We start from the raw sequence: 23,349 nt of genomic DNA, 5'->3' as shown, positions 1-23,349 counted from the left end.
AGAGGTACCTTTGGTCTTAATTAAAGACTTCAAATTACAGACAATCCATCATATTCTTTGAAAAGCTCTTCCAGTTTTAATTACAAACACTGTTAATAATGTACAACTTATAAATCATTAAATTTTGAGCTTCAGATTTCAGCTATTTGATCATTTCATAACTCTTGCAGTTAATATATAAACCCTGCAGTGTGACCTCTCTGTGTCACAGAGAGGTTAATCCGCAGACTGATTAACTTGCATCTTATCTTTATCCTCCAAAATTTAAAAAGATTCTTCTCTTTAACATGGGTCAGCTAAGAACCATCCACTGCCCTGAAGTAATATTCAGGCTAATTTTTAATGTATCAGCTTAGATCCCAGAAGGAACAGCTTCATTAATAGAGCATGTTATCTATTCCAGTTAGCTAAGCTTGTTACAACTAACTGGGGTACCTGTGTGCAGTGCTACACAGTGTTATGTAGACATAATCGGTCTCTCTGGAAGCATTTACAAGTTAAAAAAAAAACAAACAACAAATGTACTCCGAATAACAGAGTACAGATGGAGACAATACTTTAAAATAGAAACCTACAGGCCAAAATACATTAGCAGGAAAAAATGTAATAAAAGTGGAAACTTCTAAATATTTATCCTTTGAATGATCCAGGTGAGATACAAAGGGATTTAATACAAACTCTGTATTCTAGTTTAAGAGAGTTGCTGTGTTGTCTATAATCCACCACAAGCCAATTACAGCTTACTGGTATATTATGTCGTTAATATTTCTGCACCATTTTCCTTACATGAGTAAAAGAAGCCCAGTGGCAAGCTCCTTAACATTTAGCATAGCAAATGTTAAAACTGACTGGTAACTCCAAGTGCTTCAGAATGTATTTTTTACAATAACATTGAAAAATATTTGCAATAATGAGCTCTTACTTGACAGGCTTGATAGCCTATACTTTCAACATTTTTACATGCTTGACATCAAATTGTTCAGGTCTACTAGGATGATTAAATACAGTTGGCATTCACAACCTCTCCTACTGTAGAGCAAAACATCAGAATTAGGCATGGAACAATTCAACCAGGTTTAAAAAGTTTGTTTACCTTAAAATAGTCTTAGAACAACTTAAAAGTGTTGTTTACTGCTCCCTACCTCCAGATATATATTATTGCCTTATGCCAGGTGAACTAAGCTGAAGGAAATTATCAAGTTGGAAACTAATATTTATTTTGTAAGTAAGATTTTTGCAAAATCAGTTCCCTTACCTGATTCATCACACCTGTATCATCCTTGGAAAAGGAGGGGATGGGAATAGGCAATCAGATATGACAAGAGTGGTAGATCACTCCTATCCAAGGAGCCCTCATTAATGTCACAATTCTTGCAGAACTACACTTTTCCATTAAGTGGTACTTCAGAGTCACTTTATTAAATCTAATAGGACTGTGCAAACTAAGATGTCCCACTGACCTGGATGAATGTGGTCTTTATTGACAGGAAATTACTTAGGATATTTAGGTAGAATGGGTTAAGTATAATTTCAATTCAGGGTGCTGTGCTGCAAACTGAGATATTCCATTTTAACCTGAGACTTTGCCTGTTTCCCTGTGATAATGACTGAACTAATACAGGTTAGTCCATTCGACATTCCTTTTAATGCAGTAGGCTTTGTTAAAGTAAGTACAGTGTTTGAATTCCTTGTGATGTAAATCATCTTAATATGTCTTAAATATTGTTTGGTTACAAAAGGCAAACCCAGGAGATACTATTAATCACTGCTGCCAACCTGAGCATACCCATATGGGTTGTAATCTGTAGCTTTCCTGTTTTCTAATGCTCCTAAAGCTGCTAAATATAAGCCTGTACATTAGTATAATGAATAGAACTACAAAAAATATGCTTAGTTAAGATTTGTAGTTGTACTCTTCCCCTATAATGTATAATTTAGTATCTCCTTAATCATACAATTTGGAGACAATGGTGTAGATCACAAGAGTTTTTATTTCCAGTCTTATCATTTAATTGCTGCCTCTGTAGGTTCTGCTTGTCCAGTAAGAACATTTTTTATATCTATTCCTCATGGGCTAGACAATATATTTAAAAATCTTTAAGCTAATTCTAATTTATGGTTGCTAGCAAGTAAGAATACTGTATTAATAAATGCTGGTGAAAGGTCACCAGTGACTGGGTACTGGGATTCAGGGCCAAATACAAGCCTTATGAAGACATTAGAAAAGCATGCACCTCATTGAAATTACAACAGGGAGTTTACATTAGGATCAAAAAACTACAGTTGAAATACCTCAGCTAAAAAGAATAAACAGGATTTGTTAGCAAAATTTGTTACTTCGATACTAAAATCAAAGGACAGCTATGCCTCCATGCATTTGCTCTTCATGTGCAACCTTTACCTGCAGTCCAAGGGTAAAACCTTCTTTACATCAATATTATATAAAGCTTATCTACCTCACAAGATTCTGATATTAAGTCCTTCTCTGGTTCAAATCCATTGAATGTATCATATCCTGGTTCAAACTTATGCTTGGTGAACTTAGTGTTGGCTTTTCTTGGTGGTTTGTTTTTCTGGGTGTTCCTTGGGGGTGGAGAGTTTAATGTCAAGAATTTCTTATATTGCAAGACACTGTGTCAAGGAAAAGAGAAAATCCTTCCTCTTCCACTCTTTTGGTTTTATGTTATGATTAATTTGCCAACATATTGTACTTAATATGGCAACAAGGGACAGGTTGCTTGGTGATGAGTTTTCATGGTGAAAAACGTGTTCCGGTGTAGACTTGCACAAAAGTTACTCCAATGAATTTGAAACCCTAAGAACTTGGCCCTATGCTGTTCTGACCAACTGCTGAGAATCTTCCTGAGATCCCATCATTGTACACAAAACTTCCACCAAAGACTGTTTGATTAAAATGCTACCAAAGTACAAATAATCCCATTTGCTTCATATGCAGTGTCTGAGGTACTCACAAATGGATTTAAAATTACCCCTCTATGCAGCTGACATTTTTAAGGTGCAGTTTAGCAATCTACTTAAGCTAGCCTAAAACTGTGCTGCCCTGTTGAGTCTGCAGGACCAGTTATGTAGCAATGAGACTGCCAACTGCTCAGACACAAAGGGGCTGACAGGAGCTCACAGCTTGGATGGAGGGAATGCAGCACCATGACTTTTGGAAGTTGCTCCATCCTACCTTTCTCTGCTGACAGTGACACCAAGAACTTTGCAGCCTCTCTAGTCATGTAGTGATGGAGAACCTTACTAACAAGAGTCTTTGCAATATGTTAATTTTTAGTTTTAATACAACCAGGATATTCTTGCCTGCTTTTTTGTGTTTTATTGCTGTTAGCTTTTAGTTAGTTAAAATTCCTAAATTAAAAAAAATCTTAAAATAAATAAAATAATAAGTAATATACAACAAAAATAAAAGAGCATCACCACATGCTGTTTTTCCTCTTTTCTGTGTACTCTACAGGGGAATTTCGGTTCCTCTGAAATCATTTGACCCCCAAAAGACAGAAACTTTGACATCAATTAATTATATACTTTACCTTTCACTCTCTTTATTTGTCAATTTTTCATCTGTACCATCAGATTTTTCCCTCCAAAAGTAGTTCACTAGCTAACAATGTGGAGTTCGTGTGTGTTCCTGTCAGGTGGGGTTATACAGAGAGGAAACGAACTTGAATATTGCAAAAAGCAGTATCATATTCAGAGCAGGAGACATGATTTGAAGGAATGTTCCCTTCTCTGAGAATGTGGTACATGCTTCATTCCAATACCCGTTTATCGTAAAACATGTGAGCTATTCTCACATGGCAGAGGGTCTAATTCCTTCCCTCTAATACAATTCATTTATGTGTGCAAGTTTCTAAGTGTGGTTACATTAATGAAAGGTATTTCATTAATGGGGCATACGATGCCCCCAGTTTGGAACAGAGATGTTGTATGCTGAAACAGACAAGAAATTCGGTCATGTGAGAGTTGAGAGATTGTGGTTAGCATTCTCTAAAGTGGAAAAGTCCATTGCAACCATGTTTTCTCTGTGAAAGGTGGTTGCTTTTGACCAATAGGTTATTGCTTTAAAGTGGATCCTCATCACCACTGCATTATCTATCCTTCAATGTCTTCTCATTTGTCCGTTGTAAAAGGAGCTGTGCATGAGGTATGTTTCAAGAACTCACAATTAATTAAGTCTTCAAGTGGATTTAGATTAAGAAAAGTGTATCTTTCAGTCCATAGAGAGATTGAGTCATGAAATAAGCACCAAGCCCTATCAATATGGAAAGACTTCTAAGTGGTAAAGGACTCTCCCCCAAACTTGTGATGATTCTGAAATAAAACTTATTTCAGAATAAGTTAAACTTAGGAATTTATGTATTGTTGCTGCTTGAGGAGTTAGGTAGAAGTTTCAAGAGTTCACTACTACTGAAACCTAATTACCTCAGTCCAGATCATTCCTAAATACCTGGCTCTTTTTGTGAATGTGAATCAATGTCTCATATTTGACAGCAGCATCTCATTCATGTATGAAATTCTGAATTATTATCTCCTTGACACTGGCAAGTATTTTGTTGCAGTCCAGCTGACTATTCTACTCTTCACATCCACCTGTTAGCACTTGGCCTGTACTCAAGCAGAATAACACTACTATTATTTTCAAGATCATTCAGATGGCTGATTTTGATATTGGTGCAGAATGCTATCGCTGAAGCAGTACACCACAGCACATCACCAACAATGATTTCTTACAGTAAGAATTTGAAGTGACAGTGAGGTCACAGTGAGTTTTGACTTCCCATAAGTCAAAACTCATTATCTTGGTAGATATTTTACAGTACATTTTTCCTGCAGATAGCCCATAAGACTTGCTTTTCAGCTATTCATAGTTACAAAGAGTATGAAAATGTAGCGATATAATGCAATTTGTTTCCAGATGGTCAGTGTTTCTACAAATACGAAAAGTAAATGGTAACTTTTAATAGTTACTTTCACAATTAACAGTTATTCTGAAAGTGATTTTGATTTTAGTGATCACTCTTTAAACAGCAGAATGCCAATGTAATTCAGGCTCATTTTAGACAAAAGAGTTGGTTACAACCCAGAGTCACTATTTCTAATTACCTTAATCCAACTCCTTCGGAGTTTGCTTCACTTAATTGTTTATCCTTGATACCAGTTGTATACATGCGTTTTTGGGTTCATTCTTGAGTTGTAGTTTAGTAATCACGGGTCTCTGCTGACTATTGAAAACTACTAATAGAAAAAATAAATGAATACTAGTTATACCACTATAGGTTGTTTTATTTTAGGTTTTTTTATTGTTATTGTTTACTTGGGGGGTTTGGGGGGATGGTGTTTGAAGCAAAATGACTTGAAAATGACAGAAAGTAGCCTGTACTGTTTGAAATCATAGGTGGTTAAAGACACTCTTGCTTTGCAATTGGCTTAGCAGAAAATCAGCCTGAACTATTTTGCCAGTGTATCTCCAATAATGTGAAAGAGCTGCCACAGAAAAAGTGAAATGCCTTACAAATGCCTTCATTGCCTGATAAGTAAGACTTTTTCAAAATGGTACTCTTTGTGAATGTATGGGGCCAGTCAGTAATTCATTTTCATGTTTCTCCAGAAATATCACATTGCAACTGAACACTGTATATCTAATGATCTCACCACAGGTCCCAGGGAGTGAGAAGGGCTCCTGGGAGAGCTTTACTCTAACACAAGTCCTCCACATATTCTGCTTATTCTGAATTGCCTGACAATTTATGGGAGAAGTCATTCTCTCAGACTTTAATATGTTCCAGAATGCGCCAGCCTTGGGAAAAATGTAATGGCTACAATGGGAATAGAAGGAAAAAGATTTGGGAGGTTTTCATTTGTAGTGTATTCCACTCAGTTTCTACAGACTTAAGAGGGAATGTGGCCTCTATTGTTGCTTTACATCTCTCTTTGCTCTCCTCCTGGAATAACTTCCCTAGTAGTATGAAAAGGCATCATTGTAAAAGATTCACAGTCAGGGAATTATGTGCTGATCTTTGTTCGTTATGCAAATTTCTACTGATGGGAAGGTATGATCCAGGCAATAATCAGTATTTTTCCCTTTTAAGCCAAGTCTAAAGGGCACACCTGAAAGATTAGGATGGTTCCAGGCATACTTAATCATTGATGTAAATAGGCATAATTTAATAATTTAATCCTTCTAAGGTGCACTCTGTAGTACAAAGAAACAGAATCAGTATCCATAATGTATGGCCTTTATATATTCATATATTCATTTCAAGATAGTTACACATTAAGTAGCTTAAGAAATACTTAAATATGCAACTGTATTTTCTAGGTATGCGGGGAAATAAAAAGGATATAGGCCATGGCTGGGAAAAAGTTATGCTTTTTGAGATGATCAAAATTCTCTGAAGTACAGATTATAAATATAGTAAGTGGTAACATATCCAAAATCTCTCACTCTTTTTCTAGACTGCACTCGACTACCAAAGAACAGCTTGGTATCACATCATGTTACAAAATCAGGCTCTGAAAGTCCTCACCGGCAATCCAAACTGTGATTCGAAGACGAGAACGGTGTTATACCTCTTGGATTTCGCGGGTGAACTTCAGCATCAGGCGGGCAGGCCACCGTTTCCTTGTGGCCCTTCACCGCACCACTGACCGTGACCGAGTCGAGGGGCAGAGGATTTTACACCTCATTACGGCTTTATAGTTACTTCAGAAGCCTACAGCTAAAGCTGAATGAGAATCATTTCAATGCACTGCACAAGACAAAAGTGCCTGCGCAGGAAGGTAGTTATGAAGAAGTGGGACCGCTCCAAAAAGCAAATGCTGCTCATCCCCGTGGTTCCTGAGACACGGGCACTGTTAGGTAGTTATTCCGCGCTCACAAAGTTGTCACCCACAGGAGCGGCGGCTCCTGTCGCCCTGACCAGCCCAGCCCAGCCCTGTCCTGCTCGCCGGTCCCCGGGTCGCCGCCGTGCCCACCCCTGGCAGTGCCCCGGCCGGGAGCCGCGGGAGCCGGTCCGCAGAGGCGTCCCACCGCGGCAGCTTTTCTTTCACCAGCTCCCTCATACCCGCCTCTGCTCGCCGCTCCCCGCGCCGGGACCCGCTGCACCGGGTCCCCGCGGGCTCTGGCCTCCCCCCGCCGCCTCCGCCGCTCCCGGGCGCGGCCCCCCAGCCTCGGCCCTGCCCCCGGGCGCCCCCGCCGAGCTCTGGGCGCAGGGGCGGCGGTGGCATCCGCCGCCGGGAGCGGGGCCGGGCTCGGCGCCGGGAGCAGCGGCGGCTCACGCAGCCGCAGGGAAGAGAAGCCGCCGGGAGCGGCGGCGGGACCGGCACCGAGCACAGCGCGGAGGATCGGCACATCCCCGTTCCGCCGGGGGCGGCTCTGTCAACCCCCGCCACCGCCTCCCCGCCTCCCTCCCTCCTCCCTTCCCTCCCCGCCCCTCCGTAGCGACATCCCCGCGAGTTTGCCTGGCTGTCGGTGCCCGTCGCTGGGCACCCGGCGCCGCATCTCCCCCTCCATCAACTCCTGGGAGCCGCCGGCGGAGGGCAGGGACCCGAAGTTGCGGCCAGCCCGGAAAGGGGAAAGTAGCGGCAGCGCAGAAGGGGCCGGAGCCCAGCGCAGCCCAGCCCGGCCCAGCCGACCGGGGCCGGCGCGGCGGCCGCCACTCGCAGCCCCCGGCCGGGGCTTGCCCCGCGCCCCGGGCCGCGCCGGTCGGGGCCGAGCCCCGCGGGAGCCGCCCGGGACCCGCCGCGGTAAGACGGGGTTGCGCTTGGGGGGCGCCGGGAGCGAGAGGCCGGCGGTGCCCGGTCGGGGCGGGGAGCGCGGGGCGCGCCCGCGGGGCCGCGCCGAAACTTGTGCAAGTTGTGCGGCCCCGGGGCGAGCGGGGAGGCGGCGGCGGCGGGGGGGCGCCCCCTGGTGGCCGCGGGCGGGGGCGCGGGCGGGCTCCGTGCGGGGCCCGCGGGGGCGGGGGCGGCCCGGGGGCGGCCGCCGAGGGTCGGGCTGCCGGGGCTGCCGGGGCTGCCGGGGCTGCCGGGGCTGCCGGGGCTGCCGGGGCTGCCGGGGCTGCCGGGGCTGCCGGGGCTGCCGGGGCTGCCGGGGCTGCCTCCTGCCGCCGTCCTTTCGGCGGCACGGCCACTCGCGTGGTTTGTATACGCGTATGGTTTTTCATTTTGTTTTTAATTAGAGCTTTGTTGAGTTTTGGTGACGTGCGGTCAGATTTATTTTCTCGGGTAGCTCCTGGTGGCGTAACGGCAAAAGATGCCCTGAGACCGCTTGTTCACGCAGGAAAAGGTGAATCCGAATTGCTCTTATGCCAAGGATGAATTTTGTGGAGCTTCGAAAATGCTCTTATTTATTTATTTATTTATTTATTAATTTCTGGAAAAGGAAAGGTGAATTAACTCATCTTTCTTAAAAAGGTAGCAGCACTTCGCTAGTCAAAGTACTTCAAATATGTTCCGACACCTGCACAGCTTCAGAGAACTTTTGTTTCTGTTTTCACAGAAAGAACCAACATGCCAAGTGGAAGGAAACCTGAAACTGCTCTTTTGACAAGGAAGTATTGGCTTTCTGCCTTTTCACATGTTTTCCTTTTGCATCATAATGGAAAGAGAAGGATTTTTTGAATCACTGAGGCCAAATTTGGGCATCACTAGCTGAAGATAAGATGAAAGAAGACTTGAAAATATGTCAGTACTCTGTGACTGTTAATTCAGATGCACTTTTCACAAACAGAGAAGAATAGTGGTTAAAAGCGCTGCAGTTTCATCAAAAGGATCTAATGGAGGATCTATGTTGATTTTTTCTATTATTGTTTTCTTTCTTGCCCCTCGATGAATCCCAAAAGAGAAAGATGGAAAGAATGTGTATGGAAATTGAGATAAAGCGAAAACTGAAGACAGTAATTTCAGTTTTGGAGTCTGTTTTCCAAGTGCTGTAAATCCCTATTTTATCAAATATAACACACTGTTTTGAATAAATTGTATCATTTTTTGACCAGTGGGGTTTTTGTCAATTCTAAAAGTGGAATCTGACCTGATTGAAAGCTTTTTAAAAAAGCAAACCTATGACTCTGATTCCTTTTTTCAGGTGAAGTTTTTCAAGTTATCAAGAGATAATGTTTCACTCTGTACTGTGCATTGTTGACCTGCGTTTTATATTCATATCTTAGAGATTTTATTTTTAACCTGATTTTAGTGTTTATGTTGTACTGTGTTTGAGAAAAGTGTGAACAGACAAGGCACCTGAGATTTAAGTTTTCAAGAGCCTTGACATTTCAATGTTGTATCTCAGATTGCAAGTAGTCTGAGCCTCTCTTATGATGCACAGTGTATGCTAAATCTTTTCTCTTAAAAATATGCCTTAAGATATTAGAGTTTTTACAAACTGGATGAAATTTTGATATCTGGACATTGTGTTTTGTAAGGAAATGCATGTCTGGGGAAGAGGAGCTGCCTAATGGATCATGGCTCTGATGTTCGCGGGGCATACTTTATTTCTAGCATTAATGATGTTTGATGTCTTCGCTTTTGAAGAATCTGTAAGCAATTACTCTGATTGGGTGACTTTCATAGAAAATGTAGATCAATATGAAAAACAGCAACTTGAAGGCCTTAGTGCTGAGCAGAAGCTGAAAAAAACAGTCCTTCATCCAAGCTTGTATTTCGACGCTCAAGATGTTCAAGCACTGAGGCAGAAGGCTCACACAAGCCATTTGCATCTTTTTAGAGTCATCAGAAGTGCCGTGATGGTTATGCTCTCCAACCCTTTATACTATCTACCTCCACCCAAGTACGCTGATTTTGCTGCGAAGTGGAATGAGATTTATGGTAACAATCTGCCACCTCTAGCATTTTATTGTTTGCTGTGCCCCGAAGATAAAGCTGCATTTGATTTTGCCATAGAATATATGGATAGAATGGCTGGCTACAAAAACTGGTTGGTTGAGAATGCACCTGGAGATGAAGTGCCACTTGGTCACTCTCTAACAGGATTTGCCACTGCTTTTGACTTCTTGTATAATTCACTGGAAAATGAGAGAAGACAAAAATATCTGGAGAAGATATGGTCTGTAAGCGAGGAAATGTATGAGTACTCCAAGGTTCGGTCCTGGGGAAAGCAGCTTCTCCATAATCACCAGGCAACCAATATGCTTGCTTTGCTTATTGGGGCTTTGGTTGCAGGAGTGGACAAAGGATCTCGGGCAAATATCTGGAAACACACTGTTGTTGATGTGATGGAGAAAACCATGTTTCTGCTCAATCATATTGTAGATGGGTCTCTAGATGAAGGAGTAGCTTATGGGAGTTACACAGCCAAGTCAGTAACCCAGTATGTTTTCCTGGCCCAGCGCCACTTTGGTATTAACAACTTGGAGAATAACTGGCTCAAAATGCACTTTTGGTTTTACTATGCTACCCTGTTACCAGGCTTTCAGAGGACTGTGGGCGTAGCGGATTCTAATTACAACTGGTTTTATGGTCCTGAGAGCCAACTGGTTTTCTTGGATAAGTTTATAATGAAGAATGGAGCCGGCAACTGGCTGGCACAACAGATTAGAAAACACAGACCCAAAGATGGGCCAATGGTGCCATCCACTGCACAGAGGTGGAGCACATTACATACTGAATTTATATGGTATGCTGCTGAAATCACTCCTCAGCCTCCTCCTGACTATGGTACTGCTAAAATGCATGTGTTTCCTAACTGGGGAGTTGTTACTTACGGGGCTGGATTGCCAAACAGTCAAACAAACACCTTTGTGTCCTTTAAGTCTGGAAAACTCGGTGGACGTGCTGTCTATGATATCGTTCACTTTCAACCCTATACCTGGATTGATGGGTGGAGAAGTTTCAATCCAGGACATGAACATCCTGATCAGAACTCTTTCACCTTTGCTCCCAATGGACAGGTGTTTGTATCTGAGGCTCTTTATGGACCTAAACTCAGCCACCTAAACAATGTCTTGGTCTTTGCTCCATCTCCTACTAGCCAGTGCAACCAGCCTTGGGAAGGACAGCTTGGTGAATGTGCCCAGTGGCTGAAGTGGATTGGTGATGAGGTTGGAGACTCAACTGGAGAAATTATAACAGCCTCCCAGGCTGGAGACATGATGTTTGTGAGTGGTGAGGCAGTATCTGCTTACACATCAGCAATGAAACTGAAAAGCGTATATCGCGTTTTGCTGCTCTTAAATTCTCAGACACTGTTAGTAGTAGACCATATTGAGAAGGAGGAAGACTCTCCTGTTAATTCTGTCAGTGCCTTTTTTCATAATCTTGACATTGATTTTAAGTACATACCCTATAAGTTTAAGAACAAGTACAATGGAGCTATGATGGATGTGTGGGATGCCCACTACAAGATGTTTTGGTTTGATCATCGTGGGAGTAGCCCTGTTGCTAGGATACAGGAGGCTGAACAAGCAGCTGAATTCAAAAAGCGATGGACCCAGTTTGTAAATGTTACCTTTCCAATGAAAAATACACTTACAAGGATTGTTTACCTTTTCTATGGCCCGTATGTCAATGTTTCTGACTGTAGACTCATAGATAATGCAAAATCTGGATTTCAGATTTCGCTCAGTGTCAACCACACCGAAAATACCATCTCTGTTGTGACAGAGTATCAGAATTTAAAGGCAAGGTTCGATTACTTGGGATTTGGTGGTTTTGCCAAAGTAATTCATGAAAATAAAGTGACCAAGTTTGGTGTCGGTACTGAATCTGTGAAAAAAGAGATAAAAAATAATAGAGTGGTTTTCCCATTTGGATTCAAAGTGAACATAATTGCAGGGTTAATTTTGGGTGTCAGTTTGGTCATATTGGCTTTTCAGTGGAGATTTTACATATCCTTTGGTAAAATGTTGCGTTGGATTCTGATACTGGTTGTCACACTGTGGCTTATTGAATTGGTGGATGTGTGGAGCATGTGTACTCAGCCCATCTGTGCAAAATGGAGCAGTGACATGGTAAGGCTAGAACATGATAAAGGCAATAAAGCCAAACAATTAGAAGGAAACCCCGTTGTTTTGCCAGATGTTATCATTACTTCACTTCCCACTTCTGGTGCAGAAATTTTAAAACAGCTGTTTTTCAATACCAGTGACTTTTTATACATTAGAATACCTACACCCTATCTTGAAATTCCCGAGACTGAATTTGAAATTGATTCCTTTGTAGATCCATGTGAATGGAAGGTTTCTGATGTTCAGAGTGGTAATTTTCGTCTTATCCAAGGGTGGCTCCAGTCTCTAGTTCGAGATACAAAGTTGCATTTACAAAACATTCATTTGTATGAAGCTAGCAGAAGTAAAATTGCTCAGCATTCTGCGTTAAGCAAGGACAAAAAGAAAAGATCCAGAAAGAGAGAATCCCTGTCAGAGCAAAGAAGCAGGGCAAGAGGGAGTCAAGAAAAAGATGCTGAATATATCAGGGAACTGAGAAGACATCTCATCTATTATCCTAATGCACGACCTGTGCTTAGTTTAAGCAGTGGGAGCTGGACATTAAAGCTTCCCTTCTTTCAGGAAATCCTAGGACCATCAATGAAAGCTTTATATGTAGTGAGGGACCCACGGGCATGGGTCTATTCAATGTTGTACAAAAATAAGCCAAGCCTTTACTCCTTGAAAAATGTTCCACAACACTTGGCTGCAATGTTTAAAGGGGAGAATGGTAAAGAAAAATGTAGTTTAAATGAAGGCTATGCCTCCGAATATGAACCACTGAGAAAAGAATTTTCAAATTCTAATTCAAATCCTATTTCAGTGTTGTCCTATTTATGGCTAGCAAACACAGCAGCAGCAATGAGAATAAATGGGGACTTACTCCCAACAAATTATCAGCTGATCAAGTTTGAAGATATTGTGAACTTTCCTCAGAAGACGGCTGAAACAATTTTTGCCTTTCTTGGTATTCCTCTTCCTCCTGCTAGCTTAAACCAAATATTATTTGCCACCTCCACCAGTCTTTTCTATCTTCCTTATGAAGGGGAAATTTCACCAAGTAGCATTCATGCCTGGAAAAAAAACATGCCACGTGAAGAGATTAGACAAATTGAGGATATCTGTTATTCACTGATGGACCACTTAGGATACCCAAAGTTTATAGAATAAATGCTGCTGGTCAGCAGAAATTTGCACTAATGATCTCTGACTCCCAATTTGTGGATAAATACTATAGAAGTTTGTTTATTCTTGTAAAATGTGTACAGTCTGCTACTTTCAGAGAGATTATTTTAAGAAAAAAGTAACTGTTCTTGAAACTGTGGAGGATTTTTTGTTTGTTTTGGTTTGATTTGTTTTTCTTTAAAAAGAAATCGTAACTACTTTTGCTGCCTTTCAAAAAAACCTGTGTGAACCTTTGCAGAACTACCATCTGGGGCCTCTATGGCTCAGGGGATTAGTAATAGAACAGAGAGCTTTTCACCTCCAGCTCACCAGTCTGATTCCAGCCCAAGTGGTTAGTTCCTGAAAGTACTTATCATTTTATGATTGTATGATGGCTTATATGAAATTATACTTGTTAAACTGGTCTTGTTCCCAGTGGTGATAATTGGCGCCCTTGGACGGGTTTACTGATGTGTTCTGTCTGTGTCTCACTGGTCACTATAGTGGTGCAAAATAAACATAAGCTAAGATTTAAGGTTGTTCAGCATCCCTTCAGCAGGAGGAAACAGAACATTTGAGTAAATCTAGTTCCTTATTTACAGACTGAGCAGAGAGGCCTGGGATTGAAATTGATGTGGATATGAAATCTCATTGTAGGATATGGTTCCTTCAGCTCAGGGATGTGGTACTTAAACTGGGTTTTGAAGTTTGATGAAAGAGAAGACTTAATTCTCTATGCCTGATAATGTGGTACCCTTTGTGAGCCTGAAGTAAACTATCTGGAGAAAAAGAAATGGGTCAAAATCTAAGAAACTAGCAAGATTCCCCAAATGAGCAGTTAAATTTGGAGAAGATTTTGTGTAGTTTTGACCTGGCTCAACATAACCTAATTTTGAAGGTTATTAACATATTGGCTTCTTGCACTGCTTTTTCCTGTACCTCTTGTCTGAGAGGTTCTGCATAGATTTTCTCTTTTTGAGTGAGACTCTTCCATCCTTCTTTGTTGTAACACGTTTCTCTGGTGATTCTTGTGCGTAATTTCCCTGGGACCAGTGCAAATATTTAATGTCATTGGCCATGGCTTATTGCTGATGTTTGCATAAAATGGCTGTCTGAGATTTGGAAGACCTCAGATAAACCTGTAGGTCTGTGTTGCCGAGGGATGTTTTGCTTGTCTGTATAATGAATTTCTGAAGGACAGCCATTGCTAACCTTAGGTCTTCTTTCAGGAAGGGGAGAGATCTGAAAATCACCTGTCCCTAAGCCACCTCACATTTGAGTGATGTTTCCCTGCAGTAAACTATTTCCAAAGTTGTCTGATTTTTATAATGATTGGTGTTTCTTTAACATGATGCTGTACTATGATTTTGGTTTGGAAACAGATAGGCCTGATAGGATAGACATGTATTTGTCACAGCTTACTTTCTTCTTGAGTCACAGTCTTTGTTTCGCATGTCCATTAAGAAAAAAAATTTCCCATTTCCCAATTTAACTTGCTCAGTATTCCCTGGAAATGCATGCGTATTGTAAATGTCTGCAGATGTGTAAATCAGATCACAAAGAGACATCTATTTCCTTTACCGTTTGGTTTTCATTACAAATGGAATTGTCCTGAAATATGCTTCGGTTTGTGGGAGCTGGAATCAGAGCTTTGGCTTATTGTATTGAAATATGCGTGTAAGTGCTGTTTATTTGGGTGGTAAACATTAGGCAATGTCAAAAGTGCAGTGAGTTTCTTCGTACAGATTACAGGTACCCTTGCTAATTTTTAGTGTATAGAAGTTCTTGTCTTTTCTTCTAATCTTAGTATTATGTCCCTGTCTTACTCCACTGTTTTGTCCCTCCCATATGTACATTTCACATCCTTTGGAGCACATTGGGATATTTCATTACGACCTAGATAAAAATAGCTCTTTCTCAGGCAGTCATTAATATGTGAAAAGAGGTCTCTACCATGATAAAGTTATTGATAATTTGTGGTCTCACTTACAGTAACTTAACTGTCCTTTACTAGAGGTAGTTGTATTTTCCCCTTCAGACCTGTGTTTCACCCTTGGCTAGGTGGAGTGCCATGTTAAAAGAAATATTAAACAGGTAAATATACATTGATATTTTAGTGAAACAAGTATCATTCTCTCAAATTGACTTCTCTCTGAAGCCATTTTTGATTGTATGTTAAAAAAAAAAGTACTGATTTGTGTTCAGTTTGTACTTGATAGAATAAATTTCAGCATTCGCCTTCTGTTTCCACAGTTTACACTCTAAACCAGAACAAATAAAAAGGCTTTGCTCTCTCAGATGTTTTAGGGCAACTGAAGGTAAGATTTGTGGGTATACAGAGTTATTCTCTTGTCACTAGAATCCAGAGGAGGAATGGTCACCACATAGACACAAACATTAACCTCCCCTTTCTCCATATAGTAGTGTTTAAGACTGTCAGTAAACTTTGAGAATTGTTTGACCTTTCTGAAAAGCATGCCTGTTTAGGTACATTGTATTGAAAAGTGTTCTGCTTATGAAAACTAGTCTCAGTACTTTATCTTAACTTTGCTTCCTTAATCTGCTTCTGTTAAATGTTGATACTTATTTGTACTATATTGTGGTTTGAATTGTCCAATTATGACACAGCTAAGATTTTGATGTATTTTTTAAAAAAGGCAGGCTTAATTTAAATGCTTATCTCTGAATCATATTTGGAAGCAAAAGAAAAATAAACACCAAGGAAAATATGTCAGTTATTTACTTGATTTGTAACTAAGTGACATTGGCCCTGGGGAGACGCACATAGGTCTTGGCATTCAGAGTTCTATCAAATAACTTAAATCTATAGTCTCTGAGCACATCTAAATGCCTCTATTGCTCCCAATAGGCTTTTTGCTAGAGCAACATCTGTGTAGATGAGCCGCAGTATCGTGGTCAGATTTGTCCCTTTCACCCTCTTAACACACAGTTGGCATGCAGTCCTCATCAAATTTATGTTTGAACAGTTAATTTGCCAGATCTGGAGTTTAATTTCTGTACAAGATCCTCAATTATGTAAAATATATAGCACAACTCATGGTGTAATACCATTCTGATAGTGTTAAAATGGAATTTAAACAAAAAATTCTTTTCCAGTTCTGTAAAGTTTTTGTTAACTGATTTGTAAAGCTGCAGTCATGGGTCAGAATTTTTTTTTATTTGTTTCACTTGCTGTTGAACAAATGGTATGACTACTAGCAGACTTCTGTCTATCCTACAGTCAGTTATCTCCATTATTAGAGACACTATTTATTTGATGAACATAAACATACATTAACTGGAATATAATACTGCAGTTCCTAAAAACATTTAAAGTGTATAGTTCAAGATTAAGGATGAAAACATGTGATCTCAATATTTCTATAAGTTAAAAAAGTTACCCCTTTTGCAAGTGGCCCATATGCTGGGTTCCATATGTTGTAATGTTTTGTAATTAGAAACTGTGATATTTCTTTAGGTGACTTAGTAATTTATCAAAATTATTTCTTTTTATTTACACAAATTTTCTTCAAGAGGATGAGTACTGGATCTTAACAGTTCTGTGATCAGAGTGATCAGAGCAACATAAGCTTTCATTCCTTTCTCTAGATTCCCCTTTAGCTTTGGTTCAGGCTGAAACCTTTGTTTAAATTGCATAATGGATGGGCTGTCTTCCAAGTGAAGAGTCTGTCTGGAGACATAGTCTCAAATTCCATATTTCCATATTGTGGAATTATTATTTATTCTGAGTTATGAGTCAAAACTGTAAATTGAGAGCTGCTCAGATTTGGAACATAAGTGGAATGATACCATGCTGATCTCAGTTAAAGTTTTGCTATCGATTTCAAGAGGAACAAAATACTATCATCTACTGTCATCAAACTATTATCAACTAGTTAGCTTGACTATTCCAAAACAGAAGAAATTAAAGGAAGTAAATACCTCAAATGATCATGAAAGATTACCATTCTTGTTATTTGATGACAAAAGGAAATGTATTTTAATAATGTAAAAAAATAAAACTGCTCTATATTCTAATCAAAACTACCTGTAGGCTGTCTGATAAATTTATATGCTCACAAAAGGAGGTGTAGAAACAAACAGATAATCAAAATAATCTACAAAATACAATTTTCAAATGTCAGGACTTTGATTTTCTTCAGTGAAGAGAAATTTGCTGATATGTGATCAGCACTATTCTCATAAAGGATGTGGATGGGTAATCTCATGCTGTCTCAGAAGATACTTAATAATGGGAAAGTGCTATTTCATGTTGCTGAAATGATACTGTTTTAAATTAAACTATACATCTTTTGAGCTGACAATATGCTGAGAGTTATATGTGATGTAGGAAAACAAGGACAGTCTGATTTCATTCACAGTAAGAGAATAATTTCTGAATAATTTCACAATAAGAGAATAATTTCTGAAAGGCTCTAAATTTATGCTGGTATAAATTCAACACTTTGTTTACTACCTTTACTGAGAAAGATATTGTGGAGTTTATGAACATGACCTGAAATAATCTATTTCATATTAGGTAATTTAACTTTCATACCTAAATAAGGAGTTTTGTCACCCTAGAATCAATGGAAAGCGAATGCTGCCTTCAAAGGTAAATAGATATTGCTTCCCTCTTTTTAAATACTCAAAAGCCAAGAGTGATGGAACTCTTACTTTAGATGCCCACTGACAGATTTCAAATGAAGTAGGGTGAATCTAGATTTATATGTGTATGGTCTTACATGTAGGTAGATTTCTGTGTCTGAGCAGTTCCAGTGCATACACTGTCCAAACAAAATTTTGTGAAACATCCTGCATAAAATAAAGCTGTTGTTAGTAAAATAATACATTTGTGTTATTCTTTTTTTTTTTTTCCAAAAATTATTTCACCATTTAGGATATCACAAAACTTTGTGATATGGTCAAGTGTATGTATTTAAAATTAAAAAATACATCTGTTTTTGTTTTGAATATGGAAACCACTGTTACTTTTCAGAAAGTATTGATAGCAAGACCTGATTTGTCTGCCCTTGGATCCACAGTAAGTACATTTGGTGTTAAGTAAAAGACCACAAAATAGCTATATTCCTAGAACAGAAAGGGTGATTTCCCATTCAGTTCTTGGGACAGCTGGTTCAATCCATAATTTTGAAGTCTCTTAGTCTATAAACATGTTAGCTATATGCAAACTGTGTATTTAGAATAGTGCCTCTTCTAGTTCCTGAACTACACCCTGGAATTTTTTCAGAGACTGATAGTTGGCCCAGAGAATATTCTTAAATTTAAGTGTAGGTAAGCAAGTTGCAGTGAGCATGAATGTTCTCTAGTGTGTTTAATTTATTTTTTTTTAAGACTCATAATCAAGATGACTGGAATAACTGAAGCCCTCTGGATCTCTTTTGCTGAATGTGGGCTGGCACAGGCAGCATCTATCAGATCCAGAGGCACAGGTAGTTCAGCATCCTTATTGCTGCAAAGATCTATAACCAACTGCAGGTGCATCTCAGTTGCATCTAGCGTTCTGCAGCAGAGTTTTGCAGGTTTAACTGACTTTTTTTGTTTATTTAATTTAGAAGAATATGCTTGGGATATATCTTAAACATAGCAAGAATAAGACCTGATTTTATCTCTCCAGTGAACTACAGGATGTTGTAAAGCAAAAGCTTGCATGTTTTTAAGTCTTTTTTATGTGATATTTAATTGTGAAATAGGTTTAATGTTGGGTTTTGGTTTTTTGGGTTTTGGTGGTTTTTTTCTGTTTTGGTTTTGGGATTTTTTGTTTGCTTGTTGTGTGTGATTTTGGTTTTCTTTTTCTGGAGAGTGTTAGCCCTGTGTTGCCCCTGTTAGTGACTGCTGAATGATTGTGCAGCATGTGCTTTTGCTTTTTAGGTCATCCTAGGTCATGTCACTGTACTCTCACAGGTAAATTTTTTTTGACCTTCTGATTCTTGAACCCAACTTTGGCTTTTGAGAGAGTTGCATGGAAAATACCCATTATGATAGGAACAACAAGGTGTGTTGTAAAAAAATGCTGCTGTCTATTGCAAATTCTTTGACACTATTTATCTCCAGCTATTTTCTGAAAGGTTGTTCACAGGGAATAAATGCTATGTACAAAACTGAGAGGAAACTAATACCAGGAACATGAGAAAAGGTGGACTGTCAGAGATAATTAATGCATACTTGTATCTGTGAAATCCAGTATTATTTTCCTTCTTAATTGCTTTTCTAAGAGAGCAATTGCTTACATTTTCTTTGGACTTTTTTTAAAACCTTTTTGTGTTTTCTTCCTACAGCTTGCCTTGAAATAGACTTTTTTCCCATGTTTTCTGAATCTTAGTTTGAAATGTTAATTTTGTTACTTTTTGAACCTTCTTCTATGTTTCAGGATCTTCGAGTCTGTTCTCTTCATAAATTACATCCTACAGCTGCCACTTGATTTCAAGGAACATAATCTCAGGGGTGGTGAGGACTAGCATAGGTACACAGAAACGAACTGAGAAACAGGAGAAACAAAACATTCAGCTACTGAGGAGAACAGACTTTAAAATGTGTGTTAGAATATTTAGGTCTTAATGAGCTGACATGTCATGCACTGTGAATGCCTGAATAATAGACTTTATTATTCACTTTAACAGATCAGCTGAACATTGTTTCAAAATACCAAATGAGTACTGATGGAACGAGAAGTTAAAAGGAAGTTTGCTTTGTATTTATTTTGATTTTTTTCCTTCAAAGCAGTGTTATTCTTTTGTATTCCCAAGCTGTGTTAATTTGTAACAGGATAACTATTAACCAATGTAGCTCTATAACACAATTGTTGGCACCAAAGGATGCTTTTCAATTATAGGATGCAGCTTTGCCTGCTGGGTATAGATTCAATATTGATGATTTCTCAACTGCCAGCATCCTTTGGTGACATTTGAAAGAAAGGTTTACTTCTGCAATAATAAATTTTTCATGTTAAAGAATGAACTGCATTGTTGCTGAGCAAAATAGAGGTGATATGAAAACTTGTGTATTATAGACATAATGCTATCAGTTAATCATACTTTTAAATGTATGAGTGTAGCCCTCATCTATTCCTCAACCTAATTACTAACCTTTATAACACTCTTTAATGGCAGGCTAGGCTAAGATGAATTTTCTTCTATTTGCTGAAAGAAAAGAGCAAGCCTACGTGAAAATACCCTGGCTTTGTTGATATACTAGGAATTTTTTAAGTTGCTGTTATGTGAATGTATTGTCTGTACCTCTAAATCCCTCCAGGGTACATTTGCAAATAAGACATAATGAATGTTCCTGTTGATTTCAGTGAGTAGGAATTTACTTATTTGTATTCCATCTTTGTCTGATAATAGCCACACCTTAATACCCTTAATACATGAAGTGAATAGAATGATTAGTAAAGAGCCAGGCTGGACAATATACAAAGGTTTCTGGTTTTCATTGTTCACAGTTTGTTGGAAGTGTTTGCCAGCAATCTGCTTCATCTGCATTTAGCTCAGTTTGCTCTGCATAGCAACAGACTCATAACACCCTTTGAAGAATCTCCCTTGAGAAGTTTAGAAGTTAAAGGTACAGTTTTAAACAGATAATTTATATATCATTGCTCTACTGCCTCTTAATTTAATATAGGTGACATTTTCTTTTTGATTTAAAGGTGCAGGCAAAATGAAAAGAAAAAAAATTACATTTCCTTGGAAGTTAAATGTAAATATATAGTTTATAAAAAAAAGATGGTTAGATGTTATTCAAGTTTAGAAAAAATCTATAAGGTCAGGTTAGAAAAACTGCTATTAAATGTGTTGTTAAGTTATTACTACTTGTGCTCTATAAGGTATCCTGCAAAACAAGTACAAATACGACCAATTTGCTTTTGTTGGATTTCTGAAACAGAATCGGCTAGATACACAAAGAGTTTTTAACTGAAAGCAGATGCAATAACCTCGTGAAAAGGTGATTTTAACCACATTTAGATGCCTTGCAGTTACTTTTGTGCTTAGTGACTTTTATTTTGTGTTTTCAGTGAACACTTAGTAACTCCATTTTAATTTAATTTTTTGTTACTATTAGAGATGTATTATTTATAGTGGGAGAAATTGTCCATAACTTTTAAGATCTCGTAGTCTAAATGGTAAATTTCTGTTAGCATCTATATTTTAGTGACTAAAATTCAGTAACTTATATAGGGTTTGTAGAGGATTCTATGGGTGTGATGGAAGTTGAATTTAAATAGCTCAAATCTCAATCTGCTTCCATGAATCACTTGCAATTTATCCTTAAACATAATAATTTGCAGTATAGTCATAGAATCATTTAGGTTGGAAAAGACCCCTTAAGATCATCAAGGCCAACCCAGCACTGCCAAGTCCACCATTAAACCATGTCCCCAAGTGCCACGCTCTCACATTTTTTGAATACCTCCACGAATTGTGACTCAAGCACTTCCCTGGGCAGGCCGCTCCAATGCTTGGCAATCGCTTTGGTGAAGAAATTTTTGCTCATATCCTTACCTGACACAACTTGAGGCCATTTCCTCTTGTTCTATCATTTGTTATGTGGGAGAAGTGACTGACTCCACCTCGCTACAACCTCCGTTCACATAGTTATAGAGTTATGATAAAATTCACCCTCAGCCTTTTTTTCTTCAAACTAAAGAACCCCAGCTCCCTCAGCTGCTCCTCCTCAGACCTGTGCTCCAGGCCCTTCACCAGCTTCATTGCCCTTCTTTGGATACACTCCAGCACCTCAATGTTTTTCTTGTAGTGAGGGACTTCTTGGCCTTTTGTCTAAAATCAAGTACAGTCTAGCGTAGTATAAATGTTGTGCATGCATATCGCCCAGTTCCTAAAATTCTGCTAATTTTGGGAAAGAGTCAAAATGCTGGAAATCAAGCAATGTCAATAGTGTTGAACTAAGTCGTACACAGAAAATATATGCAGTAAAGTGCACAAAGATTTGAAGGTGATGAAGGCTCTCAGCAAATACAATAATTTTTTTTTTAATTTAGAACTTAAAACAGGCTCTGATATAGGAAGCTTACTGGGCAATGTTTAGGTTGTGGCTTGCTTTCCTTGCAAATCAAGAACTTTTTTTTCTTAGTGTGGCATTTTAGCTGAAAGTTTTCTGAGACTGATCATCCTATGTTCCTCTTTTTGATTCTGTAGTTTTGCTATAAGACTTCTATTTATTTGTTTTAGAAAGATATATTTGTTTATCAAGAGTAAATTTGATGAACTGTTTCATTATATTTTCTTTCTGTTGCTTTAAAAATAGAAATCGTACTTGCAGGCATTTTGTGTAGGAATCCATCAGAATTTCTTAAAGTCACAAATTAGAGAAAGTAGTCAGAATATAACTGTGGTTGCAAACTCCAACAGACACTTCAGAATGTCATCTTATACCAACAAAAAGAATTTAACCTTATTTTTCTGAAGCAGCTTTATTGCTATAGTTGTATACACCTTTTTTATTTAAAATAAGAAAAAAAAAACCTTCATCCAAAAAAATACATATCGTTCACAGTTGTAATCATTATTATTGTGAATAGCTCCTAGCTGGAATTCTGTGGTAAACCAAATCCACAGTATCTTTTGCACCCTTCATGAATTCAACTGCGACAAAATTGCCAGCAGCTTAATAGGTTTCTTGCTCTGAGGCAAATCTGTTCATAGCACTGAAAACACTGGCAAACACATAAAGGAAAATTAATTTAACCATATTTTATCATATTTTATTCTTGTAGATCTTATTTACAAGTGAAGTTTGAATATTCTACTTTTATTTTGATATAAAAATTCACTCATCTAAGTAAGTTCACCTGTAAATTTTGTTAGCTGTACCTCTCCAAAATTTGGAGAGAGACAAAATTTACTGGAAGAAGAAAAGACTAGCCCTATTAGAAATCTAAGTTTGTTTAATTGACTAGAGAGTGTTGAATTTAAATAAACAAATGTTAAACTATTTTAAATGTTTTTAGCAAATGACATGTACTGGTTACATGTCTTTTGACTTTGAGTTACGGGTGTACTTCTCCAAAAAGAAATCCTCAGTGATACCTCAAATCTATGTCATTGTAATTCTGTTAAATAGAAACATTTCCTGGGTGATGGACATTCTAGAGATCCTGCAGAGAGTGCTAATGTATTTTAAATTAGCACATCGTATTAAACATTACCTCTGGACTCAAGAGCACTCCTTATGTTCTGCACTCAGTACC

General features: G+C 38.8%; 2 protein-coding genes across 6 annotated transcripts in view; one reads left to right on the top strand and one right to left on the bottom strand.

Moving 5' to 3' along the window:
- Positions 1-7,374, bottom strand: part of LOC135415629 (peptide chain release factor 2-like) — a 44,459-nt gene extending 37,085 nt beyond the window's left edge. For 2 of the 4 annotated variants that reach the window (XM_064657596.1, XM_064657586.1), the window contains exon 1: positions 5,125-7,374. In XM_064657596.1, coding sequence (XP_064513666.1) covers positions 6,907-7,374 — 468 coding nt within the window. In that variant the 3' untranslated portion in view covers positions 5,125-6,906. The remainder of the gene's footprint in view (positions 1-5,124) is intronic. The other 2 variants (XM_064657606.1, XM_064657615.1) reach the window with 2 other exon arrangements.
- Positions 7,375-7,628: 254 nt separating this feature from the next.
- Positions 7,629-17,168, top strand: DSEL (dermatan sulfate epimerase like). 2 transcript variants are annotated; one of them, XM_064657563.1, is made up of 2 exons: positions 7,629-7,767; positions 8,519-17,168. In XM_064657563.1, the coding sequence occupies exon 2, from the start codon at positions 9,480-9,482 to the stop codon at positions 13,128-13,130; it is 3,651 nt and encodes a 1,216-aa protein (XP_064513633.1). In that variant the 5' UTR covers positions 7,629-7,767; positions 8,519-9,479; the 3' UTR covers positions 13,131-17,168. The 2 variants fall into 2 exon arrangements, with proteins under 2 accessions (XP_064513633.1, XP_064513641.1); XM_064657571.1 differs by lacking the exon at positions 7,629-7,767 and adding an exon at positions 8,144-8,305.
- The last annotated feature ends 6,181 nt before the right edge of the window (positions 17,169-23,349 follow it).

This window comes from Pseudopipra pipra, chromosome 1 (assembly GCF_036250125.1).
Source record: "Pseudopipra pipra isolate bDixPip1 chromosome 1, bDixPip1.hap1, whole genome shotgun sequence".
In the NCBI taxonomy this organism is placed as follows: domain Eukaryota; kingdom Metazoa; phylum Chordata; class Aves; order Passeriformes; family Pipridae; genus Pseudopipra; species Pseudopipra pipra.
Note: the sequence above shows the minus strand (reverse complement) of the source record. Positions and strands in the feature narration are given on the sequence as shown.

What these genes read in the sequence shown, in the direction of transcription:
- DSEL (XM_064657563.1), top strand. Translation starts at nt 9,480, where the DNA reads ATGGCTCTGATGTTCGCGGGGCATACTTTATTTCTAGCATTAATGATG.